The sequence below is a fragment of the Macrosteles quadrilineatus genome, unplaced genomic scaffold (assembly GCF_028750875.1).
Source record: "Macrosteles quadrilineatus isolate MER2022 unplaced genomic scaffold, UCM_ALF_1.0 Scaffold_4__1_contigs__length_99947679, whole genome shotgun sequence".
In the NCBI taxonomy this organism is placed as follows: domain Eukaryota; kingdom Metazoa; phylum Arthropoda; class Insecta; order Hemiptera; family Cicadellidae; genus Macrosteles; species Macrosteles quadrilineatus.
In genome coordinates, this window is record NW_026542597.1 from 34,213,562 (window position 1) to 34,241,045 (window position 27,484).

At 34.8% G+C, this 27,484-nt stretch overlaps 2 protein-coding genes across 4 annotated transcripts in view; one reads left to right on the forward strand and one right to left on the reverse strand.

Annotated features, from left to right (window-relative positions):
- LOC128991742 (inverted formin-2) overlaps nucleotides 1-19,702 on the forward strand; it is an 81,050-nt gene extending 61,348 nt beyond the window's left edge. Inside the window, exons 7-24 of one of the 3 annotated variants that reach the window (XM_054414897.1) lie at nucleotides 389-889; nucleotides 1,330-1,539; nucleotides 2,248-2,309; nucleotides 4,085-4,273; nucleotides 5,475-5,575; nucleotides 6,209-6,279; nucleotides 7,169-7,276; nucleotides 8,139-8,209; nucleotides 9,248-9,374; nucleotides 10,136-10,388; nucleotides 11,011-11,129; nucleotides 11,427-11,562; nucleotides 12,321-12,455; nucleotides 13,350-13,515; nucleotides 13,917-14,041; nucleotides 14,772-14,912; nucleotides 15,608-15,762; nucleotides 15,960-19,702. In XM_054414897.1, the coding sequence (XP_054270872.1) occupies nucleotides 389-889; nucleotides 1,330-1,539; nucleotides 2,248-2,309; nucleotides 4,085-4,273; nucleotides 5,475-5,575; nucleotides 6,209-6,279; nucleotides 7,169-7,276; nucleotides 8,139-8,209; nucleotides 9,248-9,374; nucleotides 10,136-10,388; nucleotides 11,011-11,129; nucleotides 11,427-11,562; nucleotides 12,321-12,455; nucleotides 13,350-13,515; nucleotides 13,917-14,041; nucleotides 14,772-14,912; nucleotides 15,608-15,762; nucleotides 15,960-18,134 (4,845 nt within the window). In that variant the 3' untranslated portion in view covers nucleotides 18,135-19,702. The remainder of the gene's footprint in view (nucleotides 1-388; nucleotides 890-1,329; nucleotides 1,540-2,247; nucleotides 2,310-4,084; nucleotides 4,274-5,474; nucleotides 5,576-6,208; nucleotides 6,280-7,168; nucleotides 7,277-8,138; nucleotides 8,210-9,247; nucleotides 9,375-10,135; nucleotides 10,389-11,010; nucleotides 11,130-11,426; nucleotides 11,563-12,320; nucleotides 12,456-13,349; nucleotides 13,516-13,916; nucleotides 14,042-14,771; nucleotides 14,913-15,607; nucleotides 15,763-15,959) is intronic. The other 2 variants (XM_054414898.1, XM_054414899.1) reach the window with 2 other exon arrangements.
- Nucleotides 19,703-20,246: 544 nt separating this feature from the next.
- LOC128991708 (bumetanide-sensitive sodium-(potassium)-chloride cotransporter-like) overlaps nucleotides 20,247-27,484 on the reverse strand; it is a 51,600-nt gene continuing 44,362 nt past the window's right edge. The window contains exons 15-20 of the mRNA XM_054414830.1: nucleotides 26,524-26,644; nucleotides 26,237-26,346; nucleotides 25,498-25,612; nucleotides 24,060-24,208; nucleotides 23,525-23,633; nucleotides 20,247-21,449 (exon numbers count right to left, since the gene is read on the reverse strand). Of these exons, the coding sequence (XP_054270805.1) occupies nucleotides 21,314-21,449; nucleotides 23,525-23,633; nucleotides 24,060-24,208; nucleotides 25,498-25,612; nucleotides 26,237-26,346; nucleotides 26,524-26,644 (740 nt within the window). The 3' untranslated portion in view covers nucleotides 20,247-21,313. The remainder of the gene's footprint in view (nucleotides 21,450-23,524; nucleotides 23,634-24,059; nucleotides 24,209-25,497; nucleotides 25,613-26,236; nucleotides 26,347-26,523; nucleotides 26,645-27,484) is intronic.

The window sequence follows — 27,484 nt, forward strand, 5'->3', positions numbered from 1 at the left end:
GAGGGCTGTTTCCTCCTAACAGAATTGTCTGCAAAAGAGACTGATAATCCAATCTCTTTCAAGTGCACACCTATTTGTGTGAAGATTTTTATTTTGGATTATAAAAAAAAAGTTAATCCAGATTTTATTTTATACTTTTGAGTTTTAGCTCAGAGATTAGAGAAATGTTGACACTGAAATACCAGGGTGGATATTTTGAGGTGAGGATGAGCAAACGGACGAGTCTTAAATGAATGAAATGACAGATTTTTTCCTGACTAAGATACAGTAGGTTTTTCTACAGCCAGGACCTTTTATTAAAAACAAAATGATCAGGGACAGCTGGGTCCAGTTTTGTATTATTTTAAAGACTTTACTTTTCTTATTAGTGTTTTAATCATCGTTTCAGGTAGCAGATACCCCTCAGGAGATCCCTTTCCTCAGCATCCTGCAGCACTTGCTGCGTATAGACCCACGGGAGGCTGTGAGTGACATCATATGGGACACGACTGAGCGGCTGGTGCACCGCGCAACGCTACTCGAGAGTCGTGAGGACGCCAATAGACTCTTGCGGTCACCTAGTCTACAGTCGCACAAACACCCGTTGTGTGGCAGCAGGAAACAGTCACTAAATACCTCCCCTGCTCCTCCTCCTCCACCTCCACCTGCAGCTCCGCCTGGCCCTCCGCCACCTCCACCTCCCCCACCACTGGCCCCTCCACCACCTCCCGCGGCTCCCCCACCTAGGATGGGGGGGCCACCCCCTCCGCCCCTTCTCACACCCCCGACACCTACCAACGTTCCCTCGGAAACCTCGGAAAATGTCAATATCATCCTGCCACAACAAGAGACCCCCACTCCTCGGGCAAAGATGAAAACTATAAATTGGAATAAGATACCAAATAACAAGGTGAGTTTGAGTTCGTATTTATCACATATTATTGTTAATCTTAGAAAGAGATGGTCTAGAGATTGCTTGGGTGCAACAGCCCCCATGAGGTCATGGGTTTGAAGCCCACCTGACATTTGCAAACTGAAGTAGACATTTCATCTATAATATGTATCAGCTGTGGTCAATATTTTACAGTAGGTATTAATTGAACAAAGTTGAATGTGTCAAATTTATATTTTTACTCTCTTAGTTTTTATTGCTGCAATAATTTATGTGACATTACTGTTTCAGTTTGACTTTGTGAAAAGACGATCTCAATAGCAAACTCTGTGGCTCAATTCATTGCATCATTTAAATTCTAAAACTGGCCACAAGCACAGCACAGGAATGGATTGTCTAGTTCTATCCGTAGTGAAAGGCATTACTCGGGTGTCTTACTTTGGTACTTTTTCGTCTAGGTGGTTGGCAAACACAACATCTGGTCGTTGGTTGCTCGCAGTCATCAACATTCTCCGATGGCCGACCTGGACTGGGACGAGATGGAAGGGTTGTTCTGTCAACAAGCGCCTCCTGCCCCCTCCACCACCACCTCGGCGCAGAGCTCACCTCACTTGAGCGCCAGGGACACTCCAGACGCTGGCGATAAGAAGCGCAAAGAGCCCTCCGAGGTATGATCAGAAGACACCTTTTGGCTAAGCTTTCTTCCATGACTAACACACGTTGTCTACCAGCCGACTCTCTCCTCTGTATGAAGGGTCTTGTCCTGATAGTGAATGTGTTCAAAACCTTTGGTTACACACTATACAGTAAGCAGCTAGTTTTATGGTCTGTTTCCCCGGGCACTCTCATGAGACACCTTTTCGAAAAGGCATTAAATGGGTTTCTACCCAGTGAAACTCCACAAAAAATATAATTCAGGTTTGGACATTGCACTTTCACAATTAGAGAATTTGAAAACTTAATCTTAAAAAAATTAAATTCTATAATTTTTTTAATTAAAATAGAAGGTACTCACATGAAATCCTGTGAACTATCATGTTAAAACTTTAAACATCTACTTCTCAGCTTTGTGGTATAATGTTTGGAAGTTGTTCCTCAAGATATAGATGGTAAAGGGTAATTGCTACAAAACTGAGTTTAAAGCATTCATTCCAGAAAGCTTATGGCAAATAGACCAATGAGCCAATGTTTTCATTCTAAAAATATCTTTGACTCCAATTATTTTTTGATGATGAAATTTTTTTCAGATGAACAAAACTAACTTGTTATTTTTACATCTAAAAAACTTATGATTTACTAATCCAAGCAACTGTTTACTAATTTACAAAAAATAAACTTTACTCACAACTTTTTTACCCCATTTAATTTTTTTCCAGATTTCTCTTCTCGATGGAAAAAGGAGCCTGAATGTTAACATATTCTTGAAGCAATTTAGAAGGTAAGCATTTTCTCAATATACTAGTTTCAACATACCTACTATAACTACAACTGAGATGTTTCCCTAAACAATTTTAGAGGTTGACTGTAAGAATGTATTATGAGGTCCTAAGTTTGCTTCAATAAAGAGAGATTTTCATTCCATTTCATTTCAAAAAAAATTTCAGGAATTACATTTCAGAAATTATCTATTATAACTACGACTGAGATGTTTCCCTAAACAATTTTAGAGGTTGACTATAAGAAAGTACCATGAGGTCCTAAGTTTGCTTCAATAAAGAGAGATTTTCATTCCATTTCATTTCAAAAAAAATTTCAGGAATTACATTTTAGAAATTACAACTAATGGGCGTGTTGCTAGCCCAGTGGTTAGTGCCCTAGACTTCGGAACAGGAGGGACAGTTTTGATTCCCGGTACACCCACGCTTTCCCTTTAAGTCTTAGAATTAATTTAATGCTGTAAGGGCGTGGACACAAAAAAAACTAGTGTATTTACAGTGTGATACAAATACATTCTATTTTTGAAGAATTTAAATAATCAAGTTTTGATCTTTCAATTCCAAATCATAAATTTAGATATAATATAGATCAGTGTTTCCCAACCGGTGTGCCGCGAAATTTTAAGTAGTTTTCTTTTTCTTCTTCCTTTTCTACTTCGTACATTTGTGAAGCTGCATTTCCATCAATGAACGCAATCAAGACCTAAACCCGTTCTCAACTTAAGTCTTTGGAAGACGATACGAGAGTCTGCTTGTCAACCATTTGTCCAAGAATTAAACTTTTAATGAACAAACGTCAAGCACAAGTTTTCCACTAGAACTGAAACCAGGGTTTATTAAATATTTCTCACTTATTATTGGTAAATTAAATTCAAACAACATTTTAATCAAGCTCAATGTTTTTTTATTATTCAAAACTTTCCATTTAATAAACACTAAATAATGTACGTTAGATAACAATTGTGAATTTTATATTTTTTACCTTGGTAAACCCACCTTTATATTATTTACATATATATATTTACTAGTAAAAAACAGGTTTTACGGAGCAAGATGTAATTGAAAAAAAGAGTTTTTATGCACTTACTAAATGTAATTTTAACCAACAATATTTTTGTAGACAAGTGTGCCGTGACTACAAACGTGTTCTAGTTAGTGTGCCCTGAACGGAAAAAGGTTGGGAAACACTGATATAGATAGTACAGTATTGCCCTAGTCCTGTATCATTTCATAGCTTTGTCTGATTTTGTCTTTATCAAGAAGTTTTATCAAGAAAAATATTTTATTCAAAAGGTGTTTATAGTATTCTAAGAGTTCTAAGGTGATAATTATAGCGTTTTACAATCTTGGTCATGTCATTGAGTCAACTCAAGGTTGAATGGTCGAGTACTTGTTTAAAAATACTCTGGTAATCAGTAATCGTGTTTGCGGTTGGGTAGAGTTTTGTTCCACGTTGGAAACTCTGAAGATCTCCCATCAACGAGGTGGCACCCTTTCCATCTACCTTTCGACCTTCTAGAGCTTGGTAAGACCAATTGCTATAACCAACCCCATCCTGAGTTAGCCGGACCACATCGCCAGGTGGGAAGGTTACAGGTCATGCAAACCAATAAAATATGGGCTTTTGGTGTAAAACTATATTCCCAACTCCTAAAAACTCCAGTAAGAACTACTAAGGTATTCCTTTAGTGACATATTATTAACTAGCAAATTTGATATTTGACAATTTAATCTTTACAATAATAACCAAACAATTATTCATGTATTTTTTTTTCAGTACAAATGAAAATATTATACAAGTGATTCGAGATGGAGAGCACGATGAAATAGGAGCGGAAAAGTTGAGAGGCTTGCTCAAAATATTGCCTGAACTTGATGAGCTGGAAATGCTACGGAACTTTGATGGTGACAAGAGCAAATTGGGAAATGCGGAGAAGTTTTTGCTACAGCTGATAGAGGTACCAAAGTAAGTCTTTGATAAAGTTTTACTTGTATTTTTAAATTAGTTCAATTATTGATTAGCGATTGATTGGGATGGGGAAGGGTATTTTAACCAAAAAAAATTAGTGAAGGATGAGTGTAGAATGGTGTTAGATGATTTGTGTAGCATTTGTTAATGAATAAGATCAGCTGTTTCATCAGTCAGGATTATTTATTAAAGCCCAATGATCAGGAACAGCTGGGTCCAGTTTAAAACCATCAAAAAGCTACCTTATGGATGTTTGGTTTGTTACCAAATCAAAACAGCTTATTTTGCCATAGAATGGTGTAGTGTCTTTTTACTGATAGGCGAATGTATACTTATTGGGCCAGTTTGTAAATTTCCACCTAAAATACTGCTAGAATTATATTTAACACATCATAGGTAAGTTATTTTATTTATCTTAATATGTTCTGTTTTAAACATGCTACACCCTTTGTAGTGGGGAGATGGGTTTCAATTAATGACCATAAGCTGCATTGTTGTGTATACCACATAAATATCATATTTTTATAGAAGACCTACTTTGACACATTACAACCAGACCACTTTCCAAACAAAAATTGAGTTTTTAGTTTTATTTAGTACAAAAATAAATTAATAATAATACGCTTCAAAACCGCATGTGTGCAAAGTTAGTTAACTACAGCACTATAACAACACTAATACTACGCAACAAAATATTATAACAATCACTTTTTTCATAGTCTCCTCTAACACAAGGCCATAGTAATAACAGTAATATAAAACGTAAAACATTACACTACACAGTCTCCATAAAAGTGTATTAGCGCCCCCCCGTTTCAGTTGGTCAGGAATGCGGAGTTGCCACTTTTGCCTCGCCGCAGTCATGTATAAGCGGTGGCTATGCTTCTGTACAGTGAAATAAACAGCCCTAGACAAGTACTTTGTGAATTGTTTAATTTAGTACTTTGTGAGATTGAAGTAAAAGTGGTTTCAACATCAGTTACACCCACGGACGACTGAACCTTCTAAAGCTCAAACCAAATGGATCTGAACAAGAACTCTAATTTACTTTATAGTTTTCTATAAAATGTTTCTGACCCACTGACGTTTCATTAAGTGACTAATAAATTTATAAATTACTCCAATAGTGTAACAGAAATTACCTGTTTATTTAGAATGATATAAACATTAGAAACTAAATATGAACAATATTTTTCAGCTACAAGTTGCGGATTGAAAGCATGTTGTTGAAGGAGGAGTTTGCGGCGAATATGAGCTACTTGGAACCAAGTATAAATGCCATGATTGTCGCTGGCGAAGGTAATTGTTTCTGAATTGCAATTTTGTTAATACTGCTTGTCTATTATTTAGAGTGTGAGACTATACTTGCTAGAGGAAATAGTTAAAAATCCTGCCGCCTACAATGTTGTTTAACTATTAGACCATCATCGAGTGGTTTGGAACCTACCCAAATCTGTAGAAGTCTACTTATCAAACAAAAGAAAGTATCTTAGAAAAGATTGTGCTATTTATTGAAAAAGCTTCCAAGCAGAAAGCGCTGACTCTCCCTTTACTAAAAGGAATGCGGTAATTTAATTAATGTAAAAACAAGTCCAAGTTAAAATCTATACCGGTGACCATTATACCTATATACTTATCCTATGGTATCTTATTTACAGTGGCTAATTGATTTAGAGATACAAAAATGCTATCCTTGAATTCTAAAATTGGTATGATAGTTCCATTAACTCAAGCTAAAGCAAGGATGTGACAAAATTGTAACTTGCTTTTACAGCTGCCAAATTGTATCCAGGTAAAATTCACAAATATAAATGAAATCATTGCAGACCTTTTCAGGACAAATTGGAACACTTTAACATTTGAGCAAAAGTTGTATAGCCTCATTGTCAGCTCATTTAGTTACTTTTTTAAAATCAAAAACTCCTTTTTCAGATTTAATGACCAACAAGCCTCTTCAGGAAGTTCTCTACATGGTTTTAGTTGCTGGAAATTTCTTGAATGCTGTAAGTTTAGTTCTTTCTTTAGTAATCATTACAGTGTATTTTTATCAATGGGCAATCTAACATATCCATACGATTCTGGTAATCTTTTTGGATAATGCAAACAATTGACTGGATGCAGCAGTCGTTTTTGGTAAAAAAGAGAATAGGTGACTAAAGTGGGAACTGAACTGATGTCTTACATCCCTTTGGAAAAGTCAGAAGAGTGCTGCAGGGGAGCTTCCTGGGTACCTCTTATTTACTCTTTACCCGAAAGATGTAGTTTATAGGTTTCAATGGAGACAGTTTGAAATTTACAATACTTTCAATCACATTGTTTGCATTTTTCAAATGATTTTTACTGTACTCTGTCACGCAGGTGGGCAGAAAAAAGTTAAAAACTTTATGGTAAGTTTATTTATCGTTCAATGTTTATGACTTAAAATGCTGTTATTACAGAAAATAAATTTTTTCTATAACAGCAAATCGATTAATTGCCATTTTTTTCATGGTTTCAAAGGACTTAATTGTATACATTTTTACACAACCCTGTTATAAGGTACAGTTCTAAATAACACTCTCTTCATTAGAAATCCCAATCCATCTAAAATACTCCATCTAAAGTTCATGTGTACTCTTATTTATGTATGTATTTATTTCCAACGGATAGCTCAAATTACAATAATGTATACATGGGTAACATTCTTATGACAGAACATGCAATGACTTAAAAAAACAATTAGAGTACACAAAAGTAAAAAGACAAAACAAGAACAGAAAAGATAATTATTTTGTACAATGTGAAAATATACTTTGATAAGAAGTAATGCTTGTGTTGTAAGTGACAACAACACAGCAGCACAAGCTTCATCCCAGAAGTGTCTGATATATTATAATGTTCCTTCCTCTGCAGGGAGGTTACGCAGGCAATGCTGCGGGAGTGAAGCTCTCCTCGCTGCAGAAAGTGACGGACATTCGAGCCAACAAGCCAGGAATGAACCTCATACACTACGTAGCTATGGTAGGTGTTATAAAACACAATTCTTTTTTATAGTTACAAATTAACACAGTTTAAAGATAGTTGTATTTTAAGTGAAATCTAATTTTCATTAATTTATAACAGTAGTATCTGTGTTTTTACCATTGAGGCATTGTATCAACTATTGTGTAATAAATGTTATTATTTATGCACCTTCTTGGATTAAACAGCCAGAACCAAACCCAACAATTTATTAATCTGTGTAACTATAAATAATTTGGAAACTGAGGAGGTAAAACTTTCAGTATATGCAACAACATGGAAGGTGTTGGAAAGTGAGCGAAGTAAGCAGACTACACCTTAAAATCTAAGGTTGCAAATTTAATTATGGGATGGATTATTTTGGACTAAAATTACCATTTGCCATTGGTACCTGATGTTTTTTTGACATTAGACAGTTTCAACACCAGATATCTGTAAATCCCTCTCTTAAAACAAACATTTTGTAAAAGCTTTAGGTTCTGAAATACACACAATTGCAACCAACAGAAATATTGTGAAGCAAGAGATAAGTTGTGTGATTATTTAAGTTATTACATATTTTTATGAAACCTGCTCATTTCTATTTAGAAATTTTGTAAAAATGTTAAAATCCAGAATTCACACAAGAAGCCTAAACACTGAACTTAATGCTTTTTGCAGTCATGCCACTCTTATTCAAAGGAAATATATTTCTACTATCAATATTTTGGTGTGCGTTGTGTATCTAAAGTAGGAAACTTACATTATTAAAAGTTGTCAGGAGCAGGAGATCTTTTATCCTGATCCATACTATTCATTCAAAACTCATTTTGCATCGTGTTAACATGTTACAATCGGTTTTTAATAACATTTTGTATTTCAGCAAGCCGAGAGGAAGAGAAAGGATCTGTTGAAGTTCCCAGATGAAATTAATGCTTTGGAAGAAGCGACAAAGTGAGTACTCTAATGTTTTATACTATTTCTTAAATTATAAAGACTCGGACTAGGAAGAACTAGGAAAAAATAATATGAAGAAAAAAGGAAGGTTTGGAAACTAAAAGAAGTGCCCATATACATTTTCTCCAAAATTGGACTACTTTAGGGCCATTAAATTTGACACAGGCATTTAACAAAAACTAGTGTTTTATGTAGCTTATACATTAAATTGTTTTGTTTTTGTACACGTTGAATTCCAATCTTTAATTTTTTTAAAAGAGAAATAATGTCGGTTTCATAATCTACCTAATATTCTTTATGAAATTGTATCCATACTCTTTTATAAGGAATACTTGTTTTGTACTTGTATGTGACAACAATAGAACAGTACAAAAACTAATATGATTCAATTTGTCACAAGCCTAAACAATATTTTGAAGATTAGTTACTTGATACAGAAACAGAAAACTTTGCAATTAATTAAACATGGATAAATACCTATTGTACTATTGAATGACCTGATTGTTGTAATGCAATTAAGCATTTAAACCTATAAAGGTTAATTTCAAGTTTAATAGGGTACAGCAAGTAGTTTGAAAAATTTTATTCATCACTGGGGTTATTTCATTATGAACCAGATCCTGAGACTAAACATGTTGAAGGAAAACTTCAATTTAAAGAATTATTTGTTTACCCGAATGATAAACCCTAATGTTGAATATCAAAGAGGATAGAAGATATGATATCTTTTTCTTGCAATCTCAGAGAAAGCTCATGTTTTGGCACTGATTAGGGAATACAAGTAGCTGTATTCTACGATATTTTGATTTTGTTTTGCTTCTACTTTCTGGGCCTAACCAATCTCCATATTTCTAACCTAAAACACAAAATCATGAACATGTAACAGAGAGGGCTTTTCCTATGTACAGATGAAAAGTTGGCAACACTGACTGTTACCTCATGTAGCTCAGTTGGCTATTGCAGCTGAATACATCAACAATGAACAGTTCTGTAAAATTGGTACACAATGGAAATACTTAAATCTGCTTTGTATAGGACCACAGTCGAGCAGCTACAAAATGAGATCAACACGTTGGACACTAGAATTAAGAAAATACGGAAACAAATTGATCTTCCGTCAACCGAAAAAGAAATTAAGGCTCAAATGGTGGAGTTTTTACAAGTAAGTTAATAATTTAACTTAAATCGTTAAGAAATGTCTTGGAATGTTTATCTAAAACAATTATAGTTACCGGTATTTTTTTCTGTTAAAAATATTGAATATTTTTTTTATATCTGATGTGTTTCAAATTGTGCTGGGTTTCCATATCTCCCAATTTTGTGTGCAATGAAATAGAATGTAACACAGCTGTTTTTCTATACTCTTCTATTGAGTGCAATGTGATCTAGGTATCTAGGTGCTCTTCAAAATTCAACTCCCGAACTTGGGGTACAATGGTATTTGGGCACGTCTGTCTAGTTTTAAATTGTTGTCAGGATAGTTTTCAGCTGTGCAGTGATTATTTTTTTTAATGGCTCTTAATTTTTTGTGTTGGCAGTTTATATAGACTATAAAATGTAAGTTTTCTTCTTTCTCTTCTCTTTTTTCTTCCTTGGAGGATGAGAACTCATGATCACTTACCTATTTTCAGTAACCAAATTATAGAAACTTAGATGAATTCAAAGTATTATGCGGAATCAGGAAAATATGTACATCTGCCATCTGCATAATTTAGTTCTCTGCGCATAACATGCATGGTTAGGAAAACCCAGCTTTAGTTATATTATTTGAGTTCTCTTCTTTTGCTGATGGAATCTAAATAACTGAGAATTCATGGATGTTCTTTAAAGGCATTCAATATTTACTTCAAACAAATCAAAAATAGACATAGGATATAAACAAATTGTGACTAGGCTACTTAAACAATTTTCCTTTTTTTGCAGGTAGCACAACAAGAAGTAGTGACGCTGCAGAGGGATTTAGGAGAGTTAGAAAATGTACGGAAAATGTTAGCGGATTTTTTCTGCGAAGATCCAGCAACATTCAAAATAGAAGAATGTTTCAAAATCTTCCATGGATTCTGCAACAAGTTCAAACAGGCTATTGCTGAGAACGACAGAAGAAGGCTTCAAGAAGAGCAAGCTATGGCGAGAAGAAAGCAACGTGAGGAGCAGTTAGCAGTAAAAAGACGACAATGTAAGGATAAAAATCAAATATTTCTCTAAAAAACCTTATAAATATTTTCCAGATTATTTTTAGCTTTCACATAAACTAGCCTCAGGAGTGTTAATTCTATACAGCATTTATCTTGGATCGTAAAGGTAGCAAGAAATAGTTGTCAGAGAAAAATTGTATCGTAACGCAAGCAAACAAGTACTGAAGTACAAATAGTTTGCGTGTCAAGTTTACTAATGTGATTTACTGCAATTCCTTGTACCAAACAATCAAATTTGGTGGTTTTTGGTGTTACAGTGAGCATTGTGTGGTTTCTAACAAAATTTAAAAAAAGTCAGACCTTAAGACTTTCATTTTTTTCTATTCTTACATACTTTGACATGACTAACGTTTGAATAAGAATTATTTCAATTGTTTATCTGATCACCGTGATTACAAATTAGTAAATTTGTTTCTCATTTGAATAAACTGTAATTACTGGGATTTATGAAAATGAGTTCATATGGGTAAAGTTATCAAATGATATATGCTACTATGAGTAAGAGTAATTTCATCAAAATCTCTAGGTAATGTTTAAACGCTATTGCTTATGAATAGAGCAATATTATGTGAATAATTGCAACGTACAATTAACTTTTTTCAGTGAGCAGTGGCCAGTTGTGTTCAAATGGTTCAGAGTCCGAGAGCAACATTGTAGACTCCTTGCTTTACGATATCCGGACAGGATTCCCCGTAAAGAATAGTTCTGAGAGAGATTTAAAGGTAAGATAACTTTATTAGTTTCAAGCAATTGTCTATCTGTAGTTATAATCTAATATACAATGTGATTATCCTGTCATTAATTTAATTAAAGATCAAAGATAATACATTTTTTACACTTGATATATCTAAATTTTACAGTTTAAGAGATAATTGCCAAAACCAAAACCCTTCCGAACCATAATACTATGTCCATGAAGACTTTTACTACATATTGTGTTGCAAATCATTTACATCAAAGCACTGTATCTTTGATAGATAGTTGCAGTTTATTATATTTTTTCCGCCACTGTTGAACAGAACCGCAGACTTGGCAATGTTATCATGACATCGGAGGAAGACGTCTCAGTTTCGGGCTCACCTCTTCTCTCTCGTCGTAGGTTTGGCTCTTTTTCCGGCGACAATCCAATGAAAGAAGATGGCAACTACTCTCCAGGTACTGTAGCTTTTGATGTAAATTCGAATGTAATTCCAAGGTTATTTTCAGGAGCTTGGCTTACATATTCTTCAAACCATCTTTTATATATTAATTGCTATTTTTTCTTTATTTGTATTAATAAGTTATTTGTGTCTGTGTAATCTAATTTAAGATGTATTTACCTATTTTTACCTGAAGGTCTTAAAGAATGTTGAATAGAGAAATGCGCATTTCGCCGCTCAGTGCGGCATCTTCATGGAGCTTTTCCTCTTACACTAGTTTCTAAATTCAAAATGCGCAGAGTTATTCAACATCCTACAAGACCTTGAAGCAATACTTAATTGTAGGTAAATAAATCTGTGTAATACAGGTCTTGTCTTGTCTTGGGTTCAAATAACACTACTTTGAGAGTCCTTTTAATATACTGTATTTGCATTTACTTGAGAATATTTTCAATAGTTAAACAAACTCTTTCAAGGGAGGGAAAGACACTGAAGAAAATTTATAAAAAACAAAATATAAATAGTTTGTCCACTAATAAAGAAAAATAATTTGTAAAAAATTATATTAATGAATGAAATAATAGTTTGAAGTCAGGGCTAAACAAGGCTTATTTAGCAGCTTATTATTACCTAATCCTTTTGTTAGGTAGAACGAGGTTTATAACTTTCTTACATTTTCTATGTTTAACCAGCCCTTCTATATCCTTAGATTAAATTGAAGTATTATTTATGTCTAAATAATAAACATTTAAATATACCTGTGTTCTGTGACAGATGTAACTCCGACCGGGAGTTTGAGAAGGAGAAGGAGTCGAGTGCCTTCAGAAGAAGATGAGTCAACTTTGATGGAGTTTCTGCAAGCTTCGGGACAGAATGCCAACAGGGAGCGCAAGTCATGGGGGAGTTTAGGTAAAATATGTTACTGATTGATAAGTTTCTGGAATATTTTCACAGCTAAATTAGGCTCACCGATGATGGGTCAAACGTTAGAAATACTCTGTAAGTTATATGCATGGTGAAGAAATTTATTCTCTGTTGTAATGAAAAATAATTGAACAATATTAAAAAAAAAATTGAATAACGATGTTCGTCTTTTAGAGCTCACTTAGAGGTAATGTATGAAATGCCTACATAACGATCATTTAGGTTAGGCCTATACTACAAGAAAATCCATCCTGTGGCTAGTATTCTTTTGCTGGAAATATTCTTTATCTATGCATGTACATCATAGATTCAAAGAATTGGAAGAGTTCTCATCAAGGTAGTATCATATTAAGATTAAGGTTAATTCATAGATTGCAGGATTCCTTCTCAAAGTTGCATCATATTGGGAATATTCTTCATAAAATGTTACTTCATATATTGAGAGGGTTCTTTGTCAAAGTTACTCCTTATATTAGGAATGTTTTTTATCTTGTTTACTTCATACAGTAGGCCTACATCGGGAGTATTCTTATTCTTGATATATGGTGGACTGGCAGTGTTCTTCATATATGTCAATCAGAGATTGGGGATATTCTTCATATAGGTAGCCCTAACACACACCTTACACCCCTCAGTATCTGTGCTTCAATTGTGGATGTAATCTCACATTATACCATTTAACCATAGCTACGTCACTGATTGAACAACATTTTCTACCTACCCTATCCTATCCTTTACAAGACCTTTCTCTGACTAAAACTTTGAATCAAAGACTTGAAGAACTATATAAGTTTTGCTGTACATTGAAATCATGTGCGGAAAAGAGAAACGTAAAATGAAATGTTCTCGAGTGTGATGATATCAATGTTTTCTGTGCAGATCGCTCCTGGGCACGACGGGCCCGAGGCTGTCCTCGTAAGAGACCCGAGCTGTTGAGTGCAGACTTCTCTGGCGACAGAGAGAGACCGAGCTCTCCCTCCCCCCTGGCTACCTCGGAGAACAAGACCATTCTGCCGGCCACTGATGAGGAGGAAACCAAGCCAAGGTTTGTGTCTAACTAATGGATTATTAATTTCTATTTACAGACAATAGGTGACAGCTGATACAGCGTGTGCTTGTGTGTGTGTGTTGTGGGGGGAAGGGGGGTGAAGTGGCGTTTTGGGTGGTTAGGGGTTGGGGAGAGGTCAATCTGATAGTAAGCTATGGTCTAATGTCATTTGTCATAATTTCACTAGCGCTGTGGAACCATGCCGTTAATTAAAAGTTCCTTTGTGACTACAGTACCAGTATGTTTTCAAAGTTTCTCATTTCTTTCACATTACAATATAAAACGACTAACTCCCATGCACGGATTCTCCTATGTGGGATGATTCTGTTTATTTTTTACTAAATAAAAGAAATTTCAGTATGATTGATTGATTAACTGAATGTTTCATTTGTCCACAGAGCCTGGCGGCAGAAGATTGAAGCTTGGCTGCAAGAGAATGAGAAGGAAGAGAAACAAACGGAGGATTTACATAGACGAGCTCGTAGGCTCCAGTCCAACAGGCGCTCTCTTGAGGGGGATTCTGGTATTATTTTCAATATACATATTTTATTCTATTACCTTACAATTACAGAAAAGATTAAAGTACATCAGTTGAAGTGATAATGTCACGATTTTTTACAATCGTGATGGAAAATGTCCGCAATAAACCTTTGAACAACATTAACTCACCATCACCAACAATGAACTTCAAACAAAGTATAGATACTAGTCTGATTTAAAAACCAGTGCAATAAGCTATTTAGAATGAATTATTAAAATGTTACATATGAGAAAGGGAAATAAATTATTTGTTTGGAAAGTTTAAGTCTCTTGCACATTGAAGTCCTTTCTAGGGTATTCTACTCCAGTCCAACACTTAGTTTTTGCTTCAGAAACAAGTAGTGTACATGGATAAATTGACTTTTTGTCTGGAAGAACAATTCGGTCAAGAGAGCTCAAAATTGGATAAATTCAGCCATCTTTTTACATACATATAAACTGGGTAAAAATGCTATATGTGTCTTGTCAGATGAAAAGTCATTTACTCTAATAACCTAACGACTGCTCTCATTATTTATGAGAATATGAGTTTATGAATTTAAATATACCTGTGATGTTATTTTGGGATGTTAAATCACATTGGATGTATTTTCCAAGTATCTTTTCCTTATTCTACGATGTTAGATGACGATGAAAGTTGAATAATTCGGTAAACTTATGTTAAATGGGCAATTTACAATCGTATGATTGGTGATAATGCTTAACAAATGCAGAGAGTGAGAGATCTCTGACGCTGGATACATTGCCTGAAGGTAAGCTTGCCTCGGGGACGCCGCAGTACAAGAGGGTGTACTCGGACTGGCGGCCGACAGTCGACAAGACGGACGTCGTCGGAGCAATGGAGGCCATTGCAGGTCAGTCAACTTCTGGATCCTTGACTCAGAGTATACTTTTTAATTTGTAAATATTACTGCTCCACTAATTCTCTAGATTTTTCACTTTGAACTTTTGTTAGTGCTTGTGAAGTGTCTATGCCAGTGGAATTCTGTATCAAATGCGACGCTTTAAAGAAAAGGGATTCAAATCTCTAAAGATTTTCTGGACATGCTGGGGATTAACCCTTCCCTCCCCCACTGAAGTCTGATTTGATAACCACTAGGCTAGTGTCACACCCCAAGAATGGTTGGTTGTTGGTTAGTAATAAGATTTAAAATAATTTAATCTATAAAAAAGTTATAAATGCCAGCAAAATCAGTAGAATAATTTGGTGCTCTTATAATGTTACAAGCAGCACATTAAACCCTTGCACATACTGAAGCTGAAACTAAAAAAGAACGAAACAACTAAGCTGAAAAGACTGACAAGAGTTTTTTTAACAGTCTGTAAATTCTCTTGAGAGTTAAAGGGTCTGCAACAAAGTTGTTCGGTTTTATTTTGGGCCACTCAAAATAAATTATCTGATACAGCTTTGTTTGAACTAAATTGTGTATAAATCATAATTTAGTGTATTTTACAAAACTTAATTGAGTCTCCGTAAAAGAAAAACTGTTTGATTAAACTTCTATATTATGTTTTATAATGGAGAGTGGATAAACATTATTTTGAATAGCAGGAGCTGAGAGTAAAGTGAAAGACAAGTCTGCGTGGAGGAAGTCCAACCTGAACATTCCTAGCTCTGGAGAGGAGTCGGAGGCGGAGCAGCGTCGACTGAGGAGGCTGCGGTCCAGGACCAGTCTGGAGGGAATGCCAGCTTCCACTCTACAGGTGAGTAAACTATGCCGGGTCTTATAACAACACTTTGTCAGTCACTGTACTCCATCTGTTTGAACTGTGAACGTTTATTTATATAAATGATTATAACTTTAAAAGTTAAACATATACCAACTGACATTAGCTTGAATTGAATATTATATAGTAAATATGGTTTATTTTTCAGTTAAATTGTGCTTTTATTTTTACAGGCAATTACAGAAGAAGAAAAACGGAAAGGAATCATCAACAGTCTTGGACAGATGCCAGATGAGATGACTTTGACAATGTACATCAGACAACCAGGAGCGACTGATCCATCATCTCCAGAGACCAATAAGTTACGTCAGAAGTTCAGTCCTCTTTTGGCCAGAAGAATCCCGTCCTCTCCTTCTGAAAATGAAGAGCAATCGTTGCCACCCTTTGCACCACGAAGACTCAGGAAAAGCTCAATAGATCACTCAGTAGGCGTTACAGATAGGGTCGAAATTGATTCAGATAATATAGAAACTCCTCCTGCAACAAGGAAACTGGGAGGATTAAAATCTGGACAAGGATTAAGTGATATACCATCAGATGGGACCTTGAGTCGTAGTCAGTCTAATGAGGATGCTAAAGGTGAAGAAGAGGAAATGGGAGACGGTCAGTTCAATAGATTTTCATCTGCTCGCAGGACGAGGAGGTACCGGAAAAGCAATGAGGAGGAGCCGACCAGAAGGACGGAAGTAGTTTCACCTGAGTTGATACCAGATAAACAAGTAATCAGACCGGCAACATTGCAAGTGCAATCTTATCCAGTACCTCAACAGGTTCCTCAAGATACTGAGTCCAGGTTGAAAAAATGGCAAGACAGACTTAAGTATAGAGGGAACGAAATTAAAATGGAAGAAGAAGCTATAGGGGATATAATCAAGTCTGGAGAAGAACTTCAAAACCTTGGGAAGTCTTCCACCTTGCCTAGATCGATGAGACATAGACCGAGTATTTCCCGTTCAGATTCATTCAAAGATAACAACATTTCTAATCAATCCACTTCAGAGAATCCCAAAGACTCGTTAGCAAATGAGGCGTACAGTTCTCGCACGCTACCACGGTCTATCAGGCATCGAAGCAATGTTGAACCGAGTGATGTATCTCAGGCAATTAGAAAATATGGGTTTCAACAAGACGCTTTTATGAGCAACAAAGACTCGAATACTAAACCAGATTTATCAACTGATAGTAAGACACAAGAAAGAGGACATTCAAGTACACCCATTTCTAATCTACCCACAGTGAGAAGGTCAACTCACGAAGGTAGAAGTGCAACACAGTCCAAGAGCGAATTTATTCCAGAGATAAGAGTTCAAGCTTCAACACCTTCTAAACAAAGGACAGAACACGAATTGAATGATGAAGGGTTTGAAGAGACTCAGAGTTTAGTTTCGGACACACCGAGTCAAGGAACTTCATCAGGGTGCAATTATGAAGGGGATAATAAAGACACAACAAAAAGCAAAGGTGGCAAACTGTCAAGGGCTGACAGCAGTGGAAGTGGGGACACTAACGTGGGAAGTAACAAGACCAAAATATCACGAACGTCTTCAATGAGGTTACCAGAAAGGAGAAGTATCATCCCAAGAAGTTCCAGTCTGAGGAAGACAGATTCCCAAGCAAGTCTCACTCGAAGTTCTGTCCCTAGACAACCATCAAACTCTACAACTTTGTCCAAGCAAGGGAGTAGAAGCAATCTTAGAACTTCAGACTCAAGAAAATCATTGAATCAGACAGCACCACGTCCACCAGAACCGAAAACAGAATCTTCCATCAGAAGAACTCTCTCTGGTTCCTACAAAAGGCCTACAACTATAGAGAGAACTCCGTCTAAGCTCACTTCCAGCAACAAAATCACTTCAACATCTTCCCCCACGAAGAAGAAAGTGGAGCGCTCCAATTCTAGAAGCAGTTTGCGTAGTTCTAGAAGCTCTTTGAACAGTGCTACTTCTGTCAGTACGGTTCGAAACATAAGACCTGTTCCAGGTATAAACAATTACACTAACGCCATTAAAACTTTGACCTCCGATTTAAGAAAGTCAACCTCGTTGAAGAAGCCACTCGCCCCGGTGCAGTTGAAGAGTAAAACCCCAGTGCCTGCAAGCCGTAGTAGCAGTAGTGGTAGTAGTATTGGCCCTACACCCAGACGTCCCCAGGTATCTCTCGGCCTCAGCACTAGCTTCAAGGAGAACAACATGTCCGGTGTTCCGGCCAGTCGCAGTAGCAGCAGCGGTAGCAGTATTGGGCCTCGACGAGCGACTAACAGCTTCATGCGTCCAACTGCCTCCAGTGCGGCTAAAGACTCTGTGGATGCCCCAAGACCCAAACCGTTGTTCCGCCAAAGTATCAAGTAGAGATGCATTTTTGCGATATTCAGCGATAGTATAATCAGGTTGTATAGTATATAAGTTTTAAAACATTTGTAATGTAAGGATCTTTTTCCAATGTTAGTAATTTATTTCACAATTGTCTAAGTGTAGGCCTATATTTTCACAATAATTGTGTTTTATTTAATTTTTAAATTCATATTGTCATTGTTATTGTTTCTTCCTTGGATATTCATGTTGTATGTTTTGACTAAAATCAAATTCTTAATGATTCTTGTAAGTAATAGTATTTCTTGTAATCGAACTTATGAGAAACTGTGAAGTAGTGGGATGGAAAAAATGTGTTCTTTGGATGGTAAAATGTTACCCATAGAAAACCACAAACATTGACAAGTTTCATACAGATTTTTAGGGACCAAACAAAAAAAATCATGGCTATCAGACTATACTCGTTTTGAATTAGTAAAAATATTAAATAATCTTCTCTGGCATTGTCACTTTTTTAATTATTGCAATAGAGTGTCAATAATGTGGCACTATCTAGACGGCTTTGGATTAGCAAGATTACAGGACTGAAGACATTCATAAGCAATCAGTACCTACAGTACGGTCCACGAGAGTTTGCAGTTGAGGTAGGAGCCTATTTACGACGTGACTTCGAAGGAGCCGATGAGGACCGTGCGTTGTTGCCAAATCTTATAATACCAGCTGATTTGAAAATATTGTTTAGTACATTTTAATTAGTGTCAAAAATTTGTGAACGAGCGATGTCCGCCAACTGCAGACTCTTGTGACTTCTAATGAAGCCCCTAAACGTAAAAGTTTATCTTTCTTGAATCAGTTATCACTCTATCTTTGCATTGGGCTTTAAATAAACGATCCTGGCTAATGAATCAGCTGATCTTAGTCGGTAACAAAGCTACACAGATCATCTCACACCATTCTACAGTACACTCATCCTTCACTCATTGGTTTAAAATTCGCACCTAGGTAGCGTCCCCATCTCAATGGTTTTTAATTGATAATTGCAAAACAAGGTATAGCAAGTGACTCTTTCTTTTACCATACGAACCAAGTACAAAACTTGTAACAGGTGTTTTTTACAATAAAACGGTTGCAACTGAAATTACTTTGGTGTGCTGGGTGTACAATATTGGCACTTGAATGATTGAGTCTACTGTGTATACTGTGATTTCTGTGGGTTATGTTTTCAACAACTAAAAAAGATTTTAAGTCTTCACATTTTAAAAGCCAGTACAGTATTACTTTCAGTATTGATTTTTTTATCAGACACCAAGCAAGAGTTCAAACAAATACTGAAATATTCCTAAGGACCAATAAACAAAACTATAGCCTAGCTTTCAGAGTGTTGTATCAATATGAATTACGTTTTTGTGCTTACTTACTTTGTCTAGTCACCACAATGCCTAGATGACCAAGGTTGTCGATGAAGCTTTCATAGTAAATGAATTTGTACATTTTATTGTAAAGTTGTAAATACCATTTTATACATTTATAGCTGTACAGTTATTGAAATTATTGATTGTTAAATCTGTCCAATTCTGTGGTGATTGTTTTTATGAATATAAATTTCACTAACAAATAAGCAGTTTTGTTTATCCTTTGCCTAGTATTCCATCTACAATAGAAAGCTTTCAGCGTTTTTCAAACTACATTTGTAAATCATTATGGTTATTTGTGTTTCGTCAAACACTTTTATCAAGGAAATGTTTGGAAAAACGTATTACTACTTTTACCACATCAATGTCCTTATTTGGGTTTTAAGACATTATTAGACATAAAGGTTCGAAGTAAGGGATGCTGGATTGATATGTTAATTTCATTTTTTTTTACATAAAAACCACTTCTATCCTCAATCATTCAATAAAAAATCCTAAAAATATCTTGAATGAAGAACTGTTCTCAATAACAGGTATAGTTATTTGAATAGAAACTTTTTTAACTAAACATTTTTAAATTTCCTAAATTTTTTACAAAGATAAACTTATGTCAATTCAGAGAATTTTAGTAAAATAGTTATTGTTAAGGAACAATATCTTTTTCTTGTATTGTATCTATGCTAAACTAGGCACATGTCAAATAAATACAACTTTTCATTTATAAATATACTTTTTTATTATAATAATATAAAAAACTACACTCATAATACTGATTATTTATTTAAAATACTATATAATAATAAAAATATAAACTATTTTCATTACTTTATTTTGATTTCTCTCAATCCATTACTTTTGTTGACAACTATTCCCTTATAAATAGTAGTAATTTTTTTAGGTTTGTGAACTAACAAATCCCCTGAAGTATTGCAGAAACAAAACAATGGTTTCAATTGACATTTCAATTATTACAAGTCGACAGTTTGATTAACATGTTATACAAGATATTAATCTAAATTTCTTTCATAAATTTGAACTCATAAAAGAGTTACAAAGGCGAGATAAAAACAATACATAAAGCTATAAATCACAAAGCTAGCAAAATTGTTATAACAGCCATTTTTTGAAAGAAAAACAAAACGAGTGGCAGCTGGTCCGTGTGGACTATGGAGTAGAAAGTCACTCAGAATAATACAATGTAATCATAAATTAATTATTAATATGGTTTTGAACAATATAGTATTCAAATATACTGTACTTTTTTTAAAATTTTTATGCTTACAAAATATTTTAAACCCTTATTTTACCAGCCAAGAAAATATTTACGATTTACTAATGGAACTGGATAATATATTTTCAGAGGTACCGTACCTAGATACTAAGGACTGACATTAAAAATCAAAGTAAATTCTATGGTTTGCATGTAAAAAAATCAACCAAATACCTAACAAGATACCTTCTTCATAATCCAAACAGAACTAATGTTAAAACTGTTTTGAGCTGATTCGTAATCATGATAAATTTACAGTGATGTATGTATAATCCATGTTTAAGGTCCTTTTGTTTGCAGCAACAACAACATTGTAGAAATCATAATAACTAAAGCTTTACAGAAGTCAGTACGATACTGCCGCACTAGCCGCCACTGAAATACCCCTTCAAGAATTCTCTATATCTAAATACAGTGGAGAAAAGCCTATTTGATTCAAATTAAGGGGGATTTTAACTGTCAACTTCAATGCAATGGAGATAAAAGCTGTAACAACAGCTGTAGTCCTAGAGAGCTTTTCCTCAACAATCAGTTGATTACGAATAGAATGTCAACACTGACTGCTGGTTACCCCTGACGAGAAGAAACGGAGGCATGTCTTTTGTCAAAGTCTCGAGCCATGCCATGTACAGCGTTGCGCTCTCTACGTTCTTTCTTGGCATCGGTTGTGTCCTGAAAATTGTCAGTAAAACATTAAAATATGTTTATGACCATTCTACAGTTAAAAATATATCTTCCAATGCTACACTTGACATATTTACAGGATGGTATACAGTATATTTACTATGAAGGAGAGGTGGTTTCTGTACGTTTGTCTGTCTATTTGTTTGCAACTCATATTAATAAAAATTAAAATGTTAAAATTAGGTTCCATACATTATACTAAATAAAACCTATAATCTCATTTTAGAAAGAAGATTGTTTGTGACACCTTTGGTTTTCCGTGTAAGATGAAAACTAAAGTTTTCTCTACTGCAAAAGATTTTATTGTAGCTGAAGATAAATTAGTCCTAAAACAGACATAGAAGGCTTTCAGCTCTCTGACCTTCCACGATCACGTCATGTCAAACAGAACAGAGTTACCTTTAGTGTAAAATTCTTTCAATGATAAACTCGGTTTAAGAAAATAACTTTAAAATCATTCTCTTTAAAACAATAATTGAATCATTCATGTAAAATATCATTTAAAAAAAATTGTAAAAACTCACAATTTAAAAATGGCCTTTCAAAACAAAATTAAATACTGTTCAATAAAAACAGTTGATTTCAATTTTATACATATCAGTATGATGAACGCACAAATTATATTATTTTCATGGTTGCACAACTTCACCTAAAACCTGTCGCCAAAAGCAACTATGAAAAATCAGGTATCTATAGAATTAACAGTGACGACTGTCCAAAGTAGGTACTACATCGGCCAAACTGGAAGATCTTTCAAACAAAGATGTAAAGAACATAATATACCTAAAAAATCACAACATCAGCAATCTAGTTATGCCGAACATTTAATATCGGAATCGCCCAATTACACATATATATTGATAAGAACATGGAAATGGTTGAAGTATAACCAAAAAGCTTTATGCTTGATGTTGAAGAAGAATTCACCATCTACACAGCTAAAAAAACTCGACCCATGTAACATTTTAAATTATCAGACTTCTTTCCAGTAAAATATTATTTTTGATATATATATATTTTATATTTACAAGTTACTAATCAAAGAAGTATAAAATAAGATGAACTTAACAAACTGAAATACAGGTGGCATTGGAGAGAAGAAGAAATATCATGATTCAGCCAGTTTTATTTAGTCAGTGGAAGTGATTAATAAGACAGTGCTGGCCAGCCTGTACAGTTTTATAAATTTTTATTCCATTTGAATTATTTTAACGACATGACAAGTTTTAACTATTGTGTCTGTGACAGTCTTTTAATGAATATATTAACATACCACACATTGATGATGTGATTGCATACAAAATGACTTGATCTTGATCAATGGTGAAGTTCTACATAACGAATCTAGTCTTTATACCAACAACTGTGGTTGGAAAAGGTAATCATTTTGTTTTATCAATAATATATTCCTAAGGGTCACAATAAATAATAAATTATATTTATAAAAATGCTATAGAGCTTCATAGTATTGAGATGGTGGTTGGTTTGATCCTGTAAAGTCAGAAGCTTTTCGATGTTTCAAAACAATGCCCAACCATCCTTGATCAGTGTGCTTAAAAAATATGATCGCTGCTAAGAAAACAGCTGCTAAATCTAGATTTCTTACTCCATTCTACTCGTCTTTTACTCATGGTCAGGTTAAAATCTATATATTAATAGGCAAACATGTTTCTTTAAAACTTTTTTTCTCAGCTCGTGTGCATCGAAGGGAAAATCTATCGTTAGAAAGATATTTTCCTGTAGGTGTGCAGAGTCCCTTTATAAATTAAAATAGGCAAAAAATAAGCGCAAAAAAATTATTTAAAATTTAAAAAAAATTAACATGGGCCTTATGGGTTGCTATAATGGTTAACGAAATAACAACGAAATATAAACAGGAAATCAAACCAAATGGATGATATTCCAATCACATGATTTATTTGCAGTGTGGGGTAAGAATAGAGAGTTTTTGAACACTGGACGACCTCTAGTATGAATTATAGTATTGATGTAACGATGTAAAATGACTCCAAAAGAAACAAAATGTTTAAAATGTAACATGTTATCAATGTAAAAAAACTTACATAACGATCAAGTTTGCTGTGGAAGAGTATTCAAGCAGTAGTTCACGCAGACGTAGGTGGCGATTCGTCTTCTCCGTCATCGCCACAAGTTCTGCTTCTGATATCGAGGCTGTGTGCAAACATTTAAAGACTTAAAGTGCGATACATGCAACAGAATCTGTAAGAAATTTCATCATTTGATCCTCATAAAAACTACATTTTGTACCAATAACCGCCACTCACTACCACAAAACCTACCACAAAATAGTGAGTCCAACCTTAGATGTATAACATGACTGGGACGGTGGCGTCGTCCTGTAATCCAGCTACTAGGAGGTCACAAATTGTGGATATTTATAGGCATGCACTGTGGATGATACTCCCTGGTGTATTAAAGTATCCCTCATGTGGAATAGTGAATTGCATGACTGCCAAGAGTCGATTAAAATTAAAGCATAATTCAGGTTTAATACTTCCTTACTAATTCTGTCTTTGAAAGTAGATTCTGGAAATGTTTTGATTTATTCTCGGTATTTTTTCCATACATCATAATTACCTGAGTGTCTTTTTTCATCTGTAGCTTTGAAATTTTTTATAAGTTCGTCAAAATAAGCCACTGTGGAGTCTTGAGGTTTCTTCGTGACGTCTGTGATAACCTTAAGATCAGAATAGTCGATTCGGAACTTAGCTAGGAGACTTGCCATGCTGAAAATTAACAATTTTTATTAGTTTTTTTCGTACACGACAAAGGTTTTTTTCTCCTGTATACCTACCTGAACCGTTTAGTGGCATTTGTTAGAACTACTCTATGTCTACTATCCACTGCCTGCCATTTGAACATAAAATCATATTTTTTATTATGATCTGTTTATGTTTATATTACTTGTTTACATTTGTCAGTTCTTTCCAAACCATGTTAAATAAACCATCTATTGTGTATTTATTTAATTTTTTTTTAAAAATCTTATCAATATTACAAACTATGACTAGCATGCAGATTCATCGATGGTAAAATATGCTGTTTATTCTGTTAGGGCTGGCGCGCACTAGCCCGACCACGGCCACGACCACGACTACGACCGGTTGGATACGGCCAGTTTTATAATAGGCGTAAATGGAACAGCGCGCACTGGTCGACTGGTCGGACCCTGGACGGACGGGCCCGACTCACTGGCTGTTGCAGCCAAAAATAGAACACATTGTAATGGAGTGACGCGTACTACTCCTGATTTGTCTCCGACCCGACCAGTACACCACTCCCCAGCTCTTGTTTTTGTGTGGTTTGTGAAGTGGCTTCTTTTGTAAAATGTCACAGGATTTTGACACTGAGAGTTTTATTGTGGCAATTAAAGGAGGACTCTCTGTTCATGGGATCTATCAGCAGTAAATTATTCCAAGAGAAGGGTGAAAAAGGAAGCTTGGGAGGAGATCACACTGATGTTTAGTGGACATAAAAACGTTACTCATTTAGCCACTTGTTCAACATCCATCTTGACCCTGAGGTTTGTTTAACATTCCGTTGCCTTGGTCGGGTCGTGCTCTGGTCGCATGGTGAACAACAACGACCGGTCGGGCGTTTGGTCATGGTCAAGGTAGTGCGCACTGACACTATCTCACTATGTCTCAGACATGGGTATGCAATTAATTGTGATCGCTGTCAATTGGTTTTATGAATCATTGATATTTTATGTCTTATCTTGAATGAAAATATGACTATGTTTTGATTTCAACTTCCTTCAGAGGAGTAAAAAATGTAATTTATATGAAAATTCAAGGACTTTGGGTTTTAGTGATAATTTCAGGAAATCTTTTCCTAGACTAAGAGTATTTCTTAGAATTTTTGACTTATTTATAAAGTTTAACTACTAAGTCCCAATCATGGTTAATATTTTCTTGTATGCAATGCAATTTCAGCTAATATAGTTAAAGTAGGGTACTCAAATTTTACCAATAAGAAGTTAACTTGCACATTTCAAAGTAACGTCTTTACTTACTTTCGCTGTTCAAACTGAAGTTCGTCTTTTTTATTTGCGATCGTGAAGACTCTTAGTTTACAATTCTCCCAGTTGCGTCGAGTAGAGATAATGTAAGGCAGCAACAATGTCAAACCTAAACAAATGTAAGTTAAACCCAGTAATTTATTCAAAATGTCTTATATATTTAACCAAGATTAGGTAGGTAACCTAATAGCCCGGCTAGATAAAACATTATAAGATATTATCATTAAAAATATAAGATAATGGCACCTTTTCCCTTAAAAAACACATTGATTAAACGACTCTTGGTTTTGGTAATAAGTGATTCAAAGAATTATTATAAAACTATCCTCGCTTTCTCACTTTTTTAAGATTTTCAATCCAAATTCCTTATATCTTCTTATCTTACTTACTGTACCAATTTGTTAAGTTGCAAAACATGTTAATTTGAATAAAATTTGAATGTGATAAAAATCATAGTCAACTTTTCACTTATTTAAACAACTATATTTTCTCAAACTCATTCATTACTAATAAATATTTGTATTTTTTAAATATCTTTGAATGAGAACATTTTAAATTTCCAATGATTCACGACTACCATGTAGATTAGTTAATTTAAAGCACTAGGATGCTGAGGCTGGTATTGAATAATTAAATTCCATTATAATTTTATAATTTAATTTTTTCTCTCTAAATTGCATTGCTGAGTGTAATACCTATTTTTACTCTAAGAAAAGAGAGGTTAGAAACTTACCTCCATCATCGTAAAGCCACCAAACATCAATTGTCCCTTTCTTTTGTTTCCTTTGAAATTGAGTCAAGTTGTTGATCACATTTTTAGACAACTTATTCCCATTAATTCCTCTATAAAAAATAAAATAATATTGGAACACACAAAAAAAGTGAGGGAAATAAATTATGAAACTATAAATTAAATAATAAAATTATGAAACTATGTAGAAGATAATTTAACTAAAAGTGATGGTTAGAATTAAAGTTGGAAGGAATTAGTTAACGGGAGCAGTGATTTTATTTGCGTACCTGAAGAGATCAGTTCTTGATTCCTTCTTTTTCCTGCTCTCGCTGCTTATTCCGTTTGTCTTAACCCGAGGACTTCTCGGACTGTTAGGAGCCGACAGCTCACTTCCGCTACTTTCAACTTCTACAACAATGCATTTTGAAGTGATAAAGTAACACCTCTACCAATAATATTTTTAAACAATACTCATATTAAATTGAATCAAACATGTTAGTTTAACTATTACATTATTTTCTTCTAGAAATGTTTGTACCTTATACAGATATTTACTGTTCGGTTACAATTAAGTTAGCCTTGTAAAATGCCTAAATAATGTTAATTCTTATTTTGTCAAAATGTAAACTTTTTAAATTCTTTATCCTGTTGTTACTGATGTTAGTAACAGTATCTGATAATTTTTAATACAATAAAACTCCTTTTATGCTTTTAGTAGACGGAGAAGTCGACACCTATTAAAACTAGTTTTTGATTCAAAAAGATCTACTGCGGAGGGAGCTCGATAACAAGTGTCATTTTGTTAAAATAGCACAAACAATAATTAAGACACAGTAATGGCTCAGTGAGTGAGTGGCTCTAGCTCCTTTCTGCCAACCTGAACGCTCACCCGTGAGTGGTGACATCGTCTACATTCCATTCCATTTCTGCGCAGCAGCACACCGGGAAGAACGGGTACCTATTTTTATGTCTGCGTTTAGCTAGGAACAGGTGCTATATAATGGTGTAGGTTGGTAGTAAATTTCCCCGTAAAATCCCCTTCTGGCAAGCTTAGAAATCAACTTGTTGTCCCGTCTTTCTCCCTCCAGTTGGCAATATAATGGGACCGGCTAGTTCCAGACAGCCCTGCTATCTGTGAGTGTTTCAGCAAACTACGTCAACTCTCTTCGTAACGCAGAACATCACCGCACGTCATTTTCTATTCGTCAGACCGAAATATTTGAAAGCAGACGGATTTGCTCGACGCTT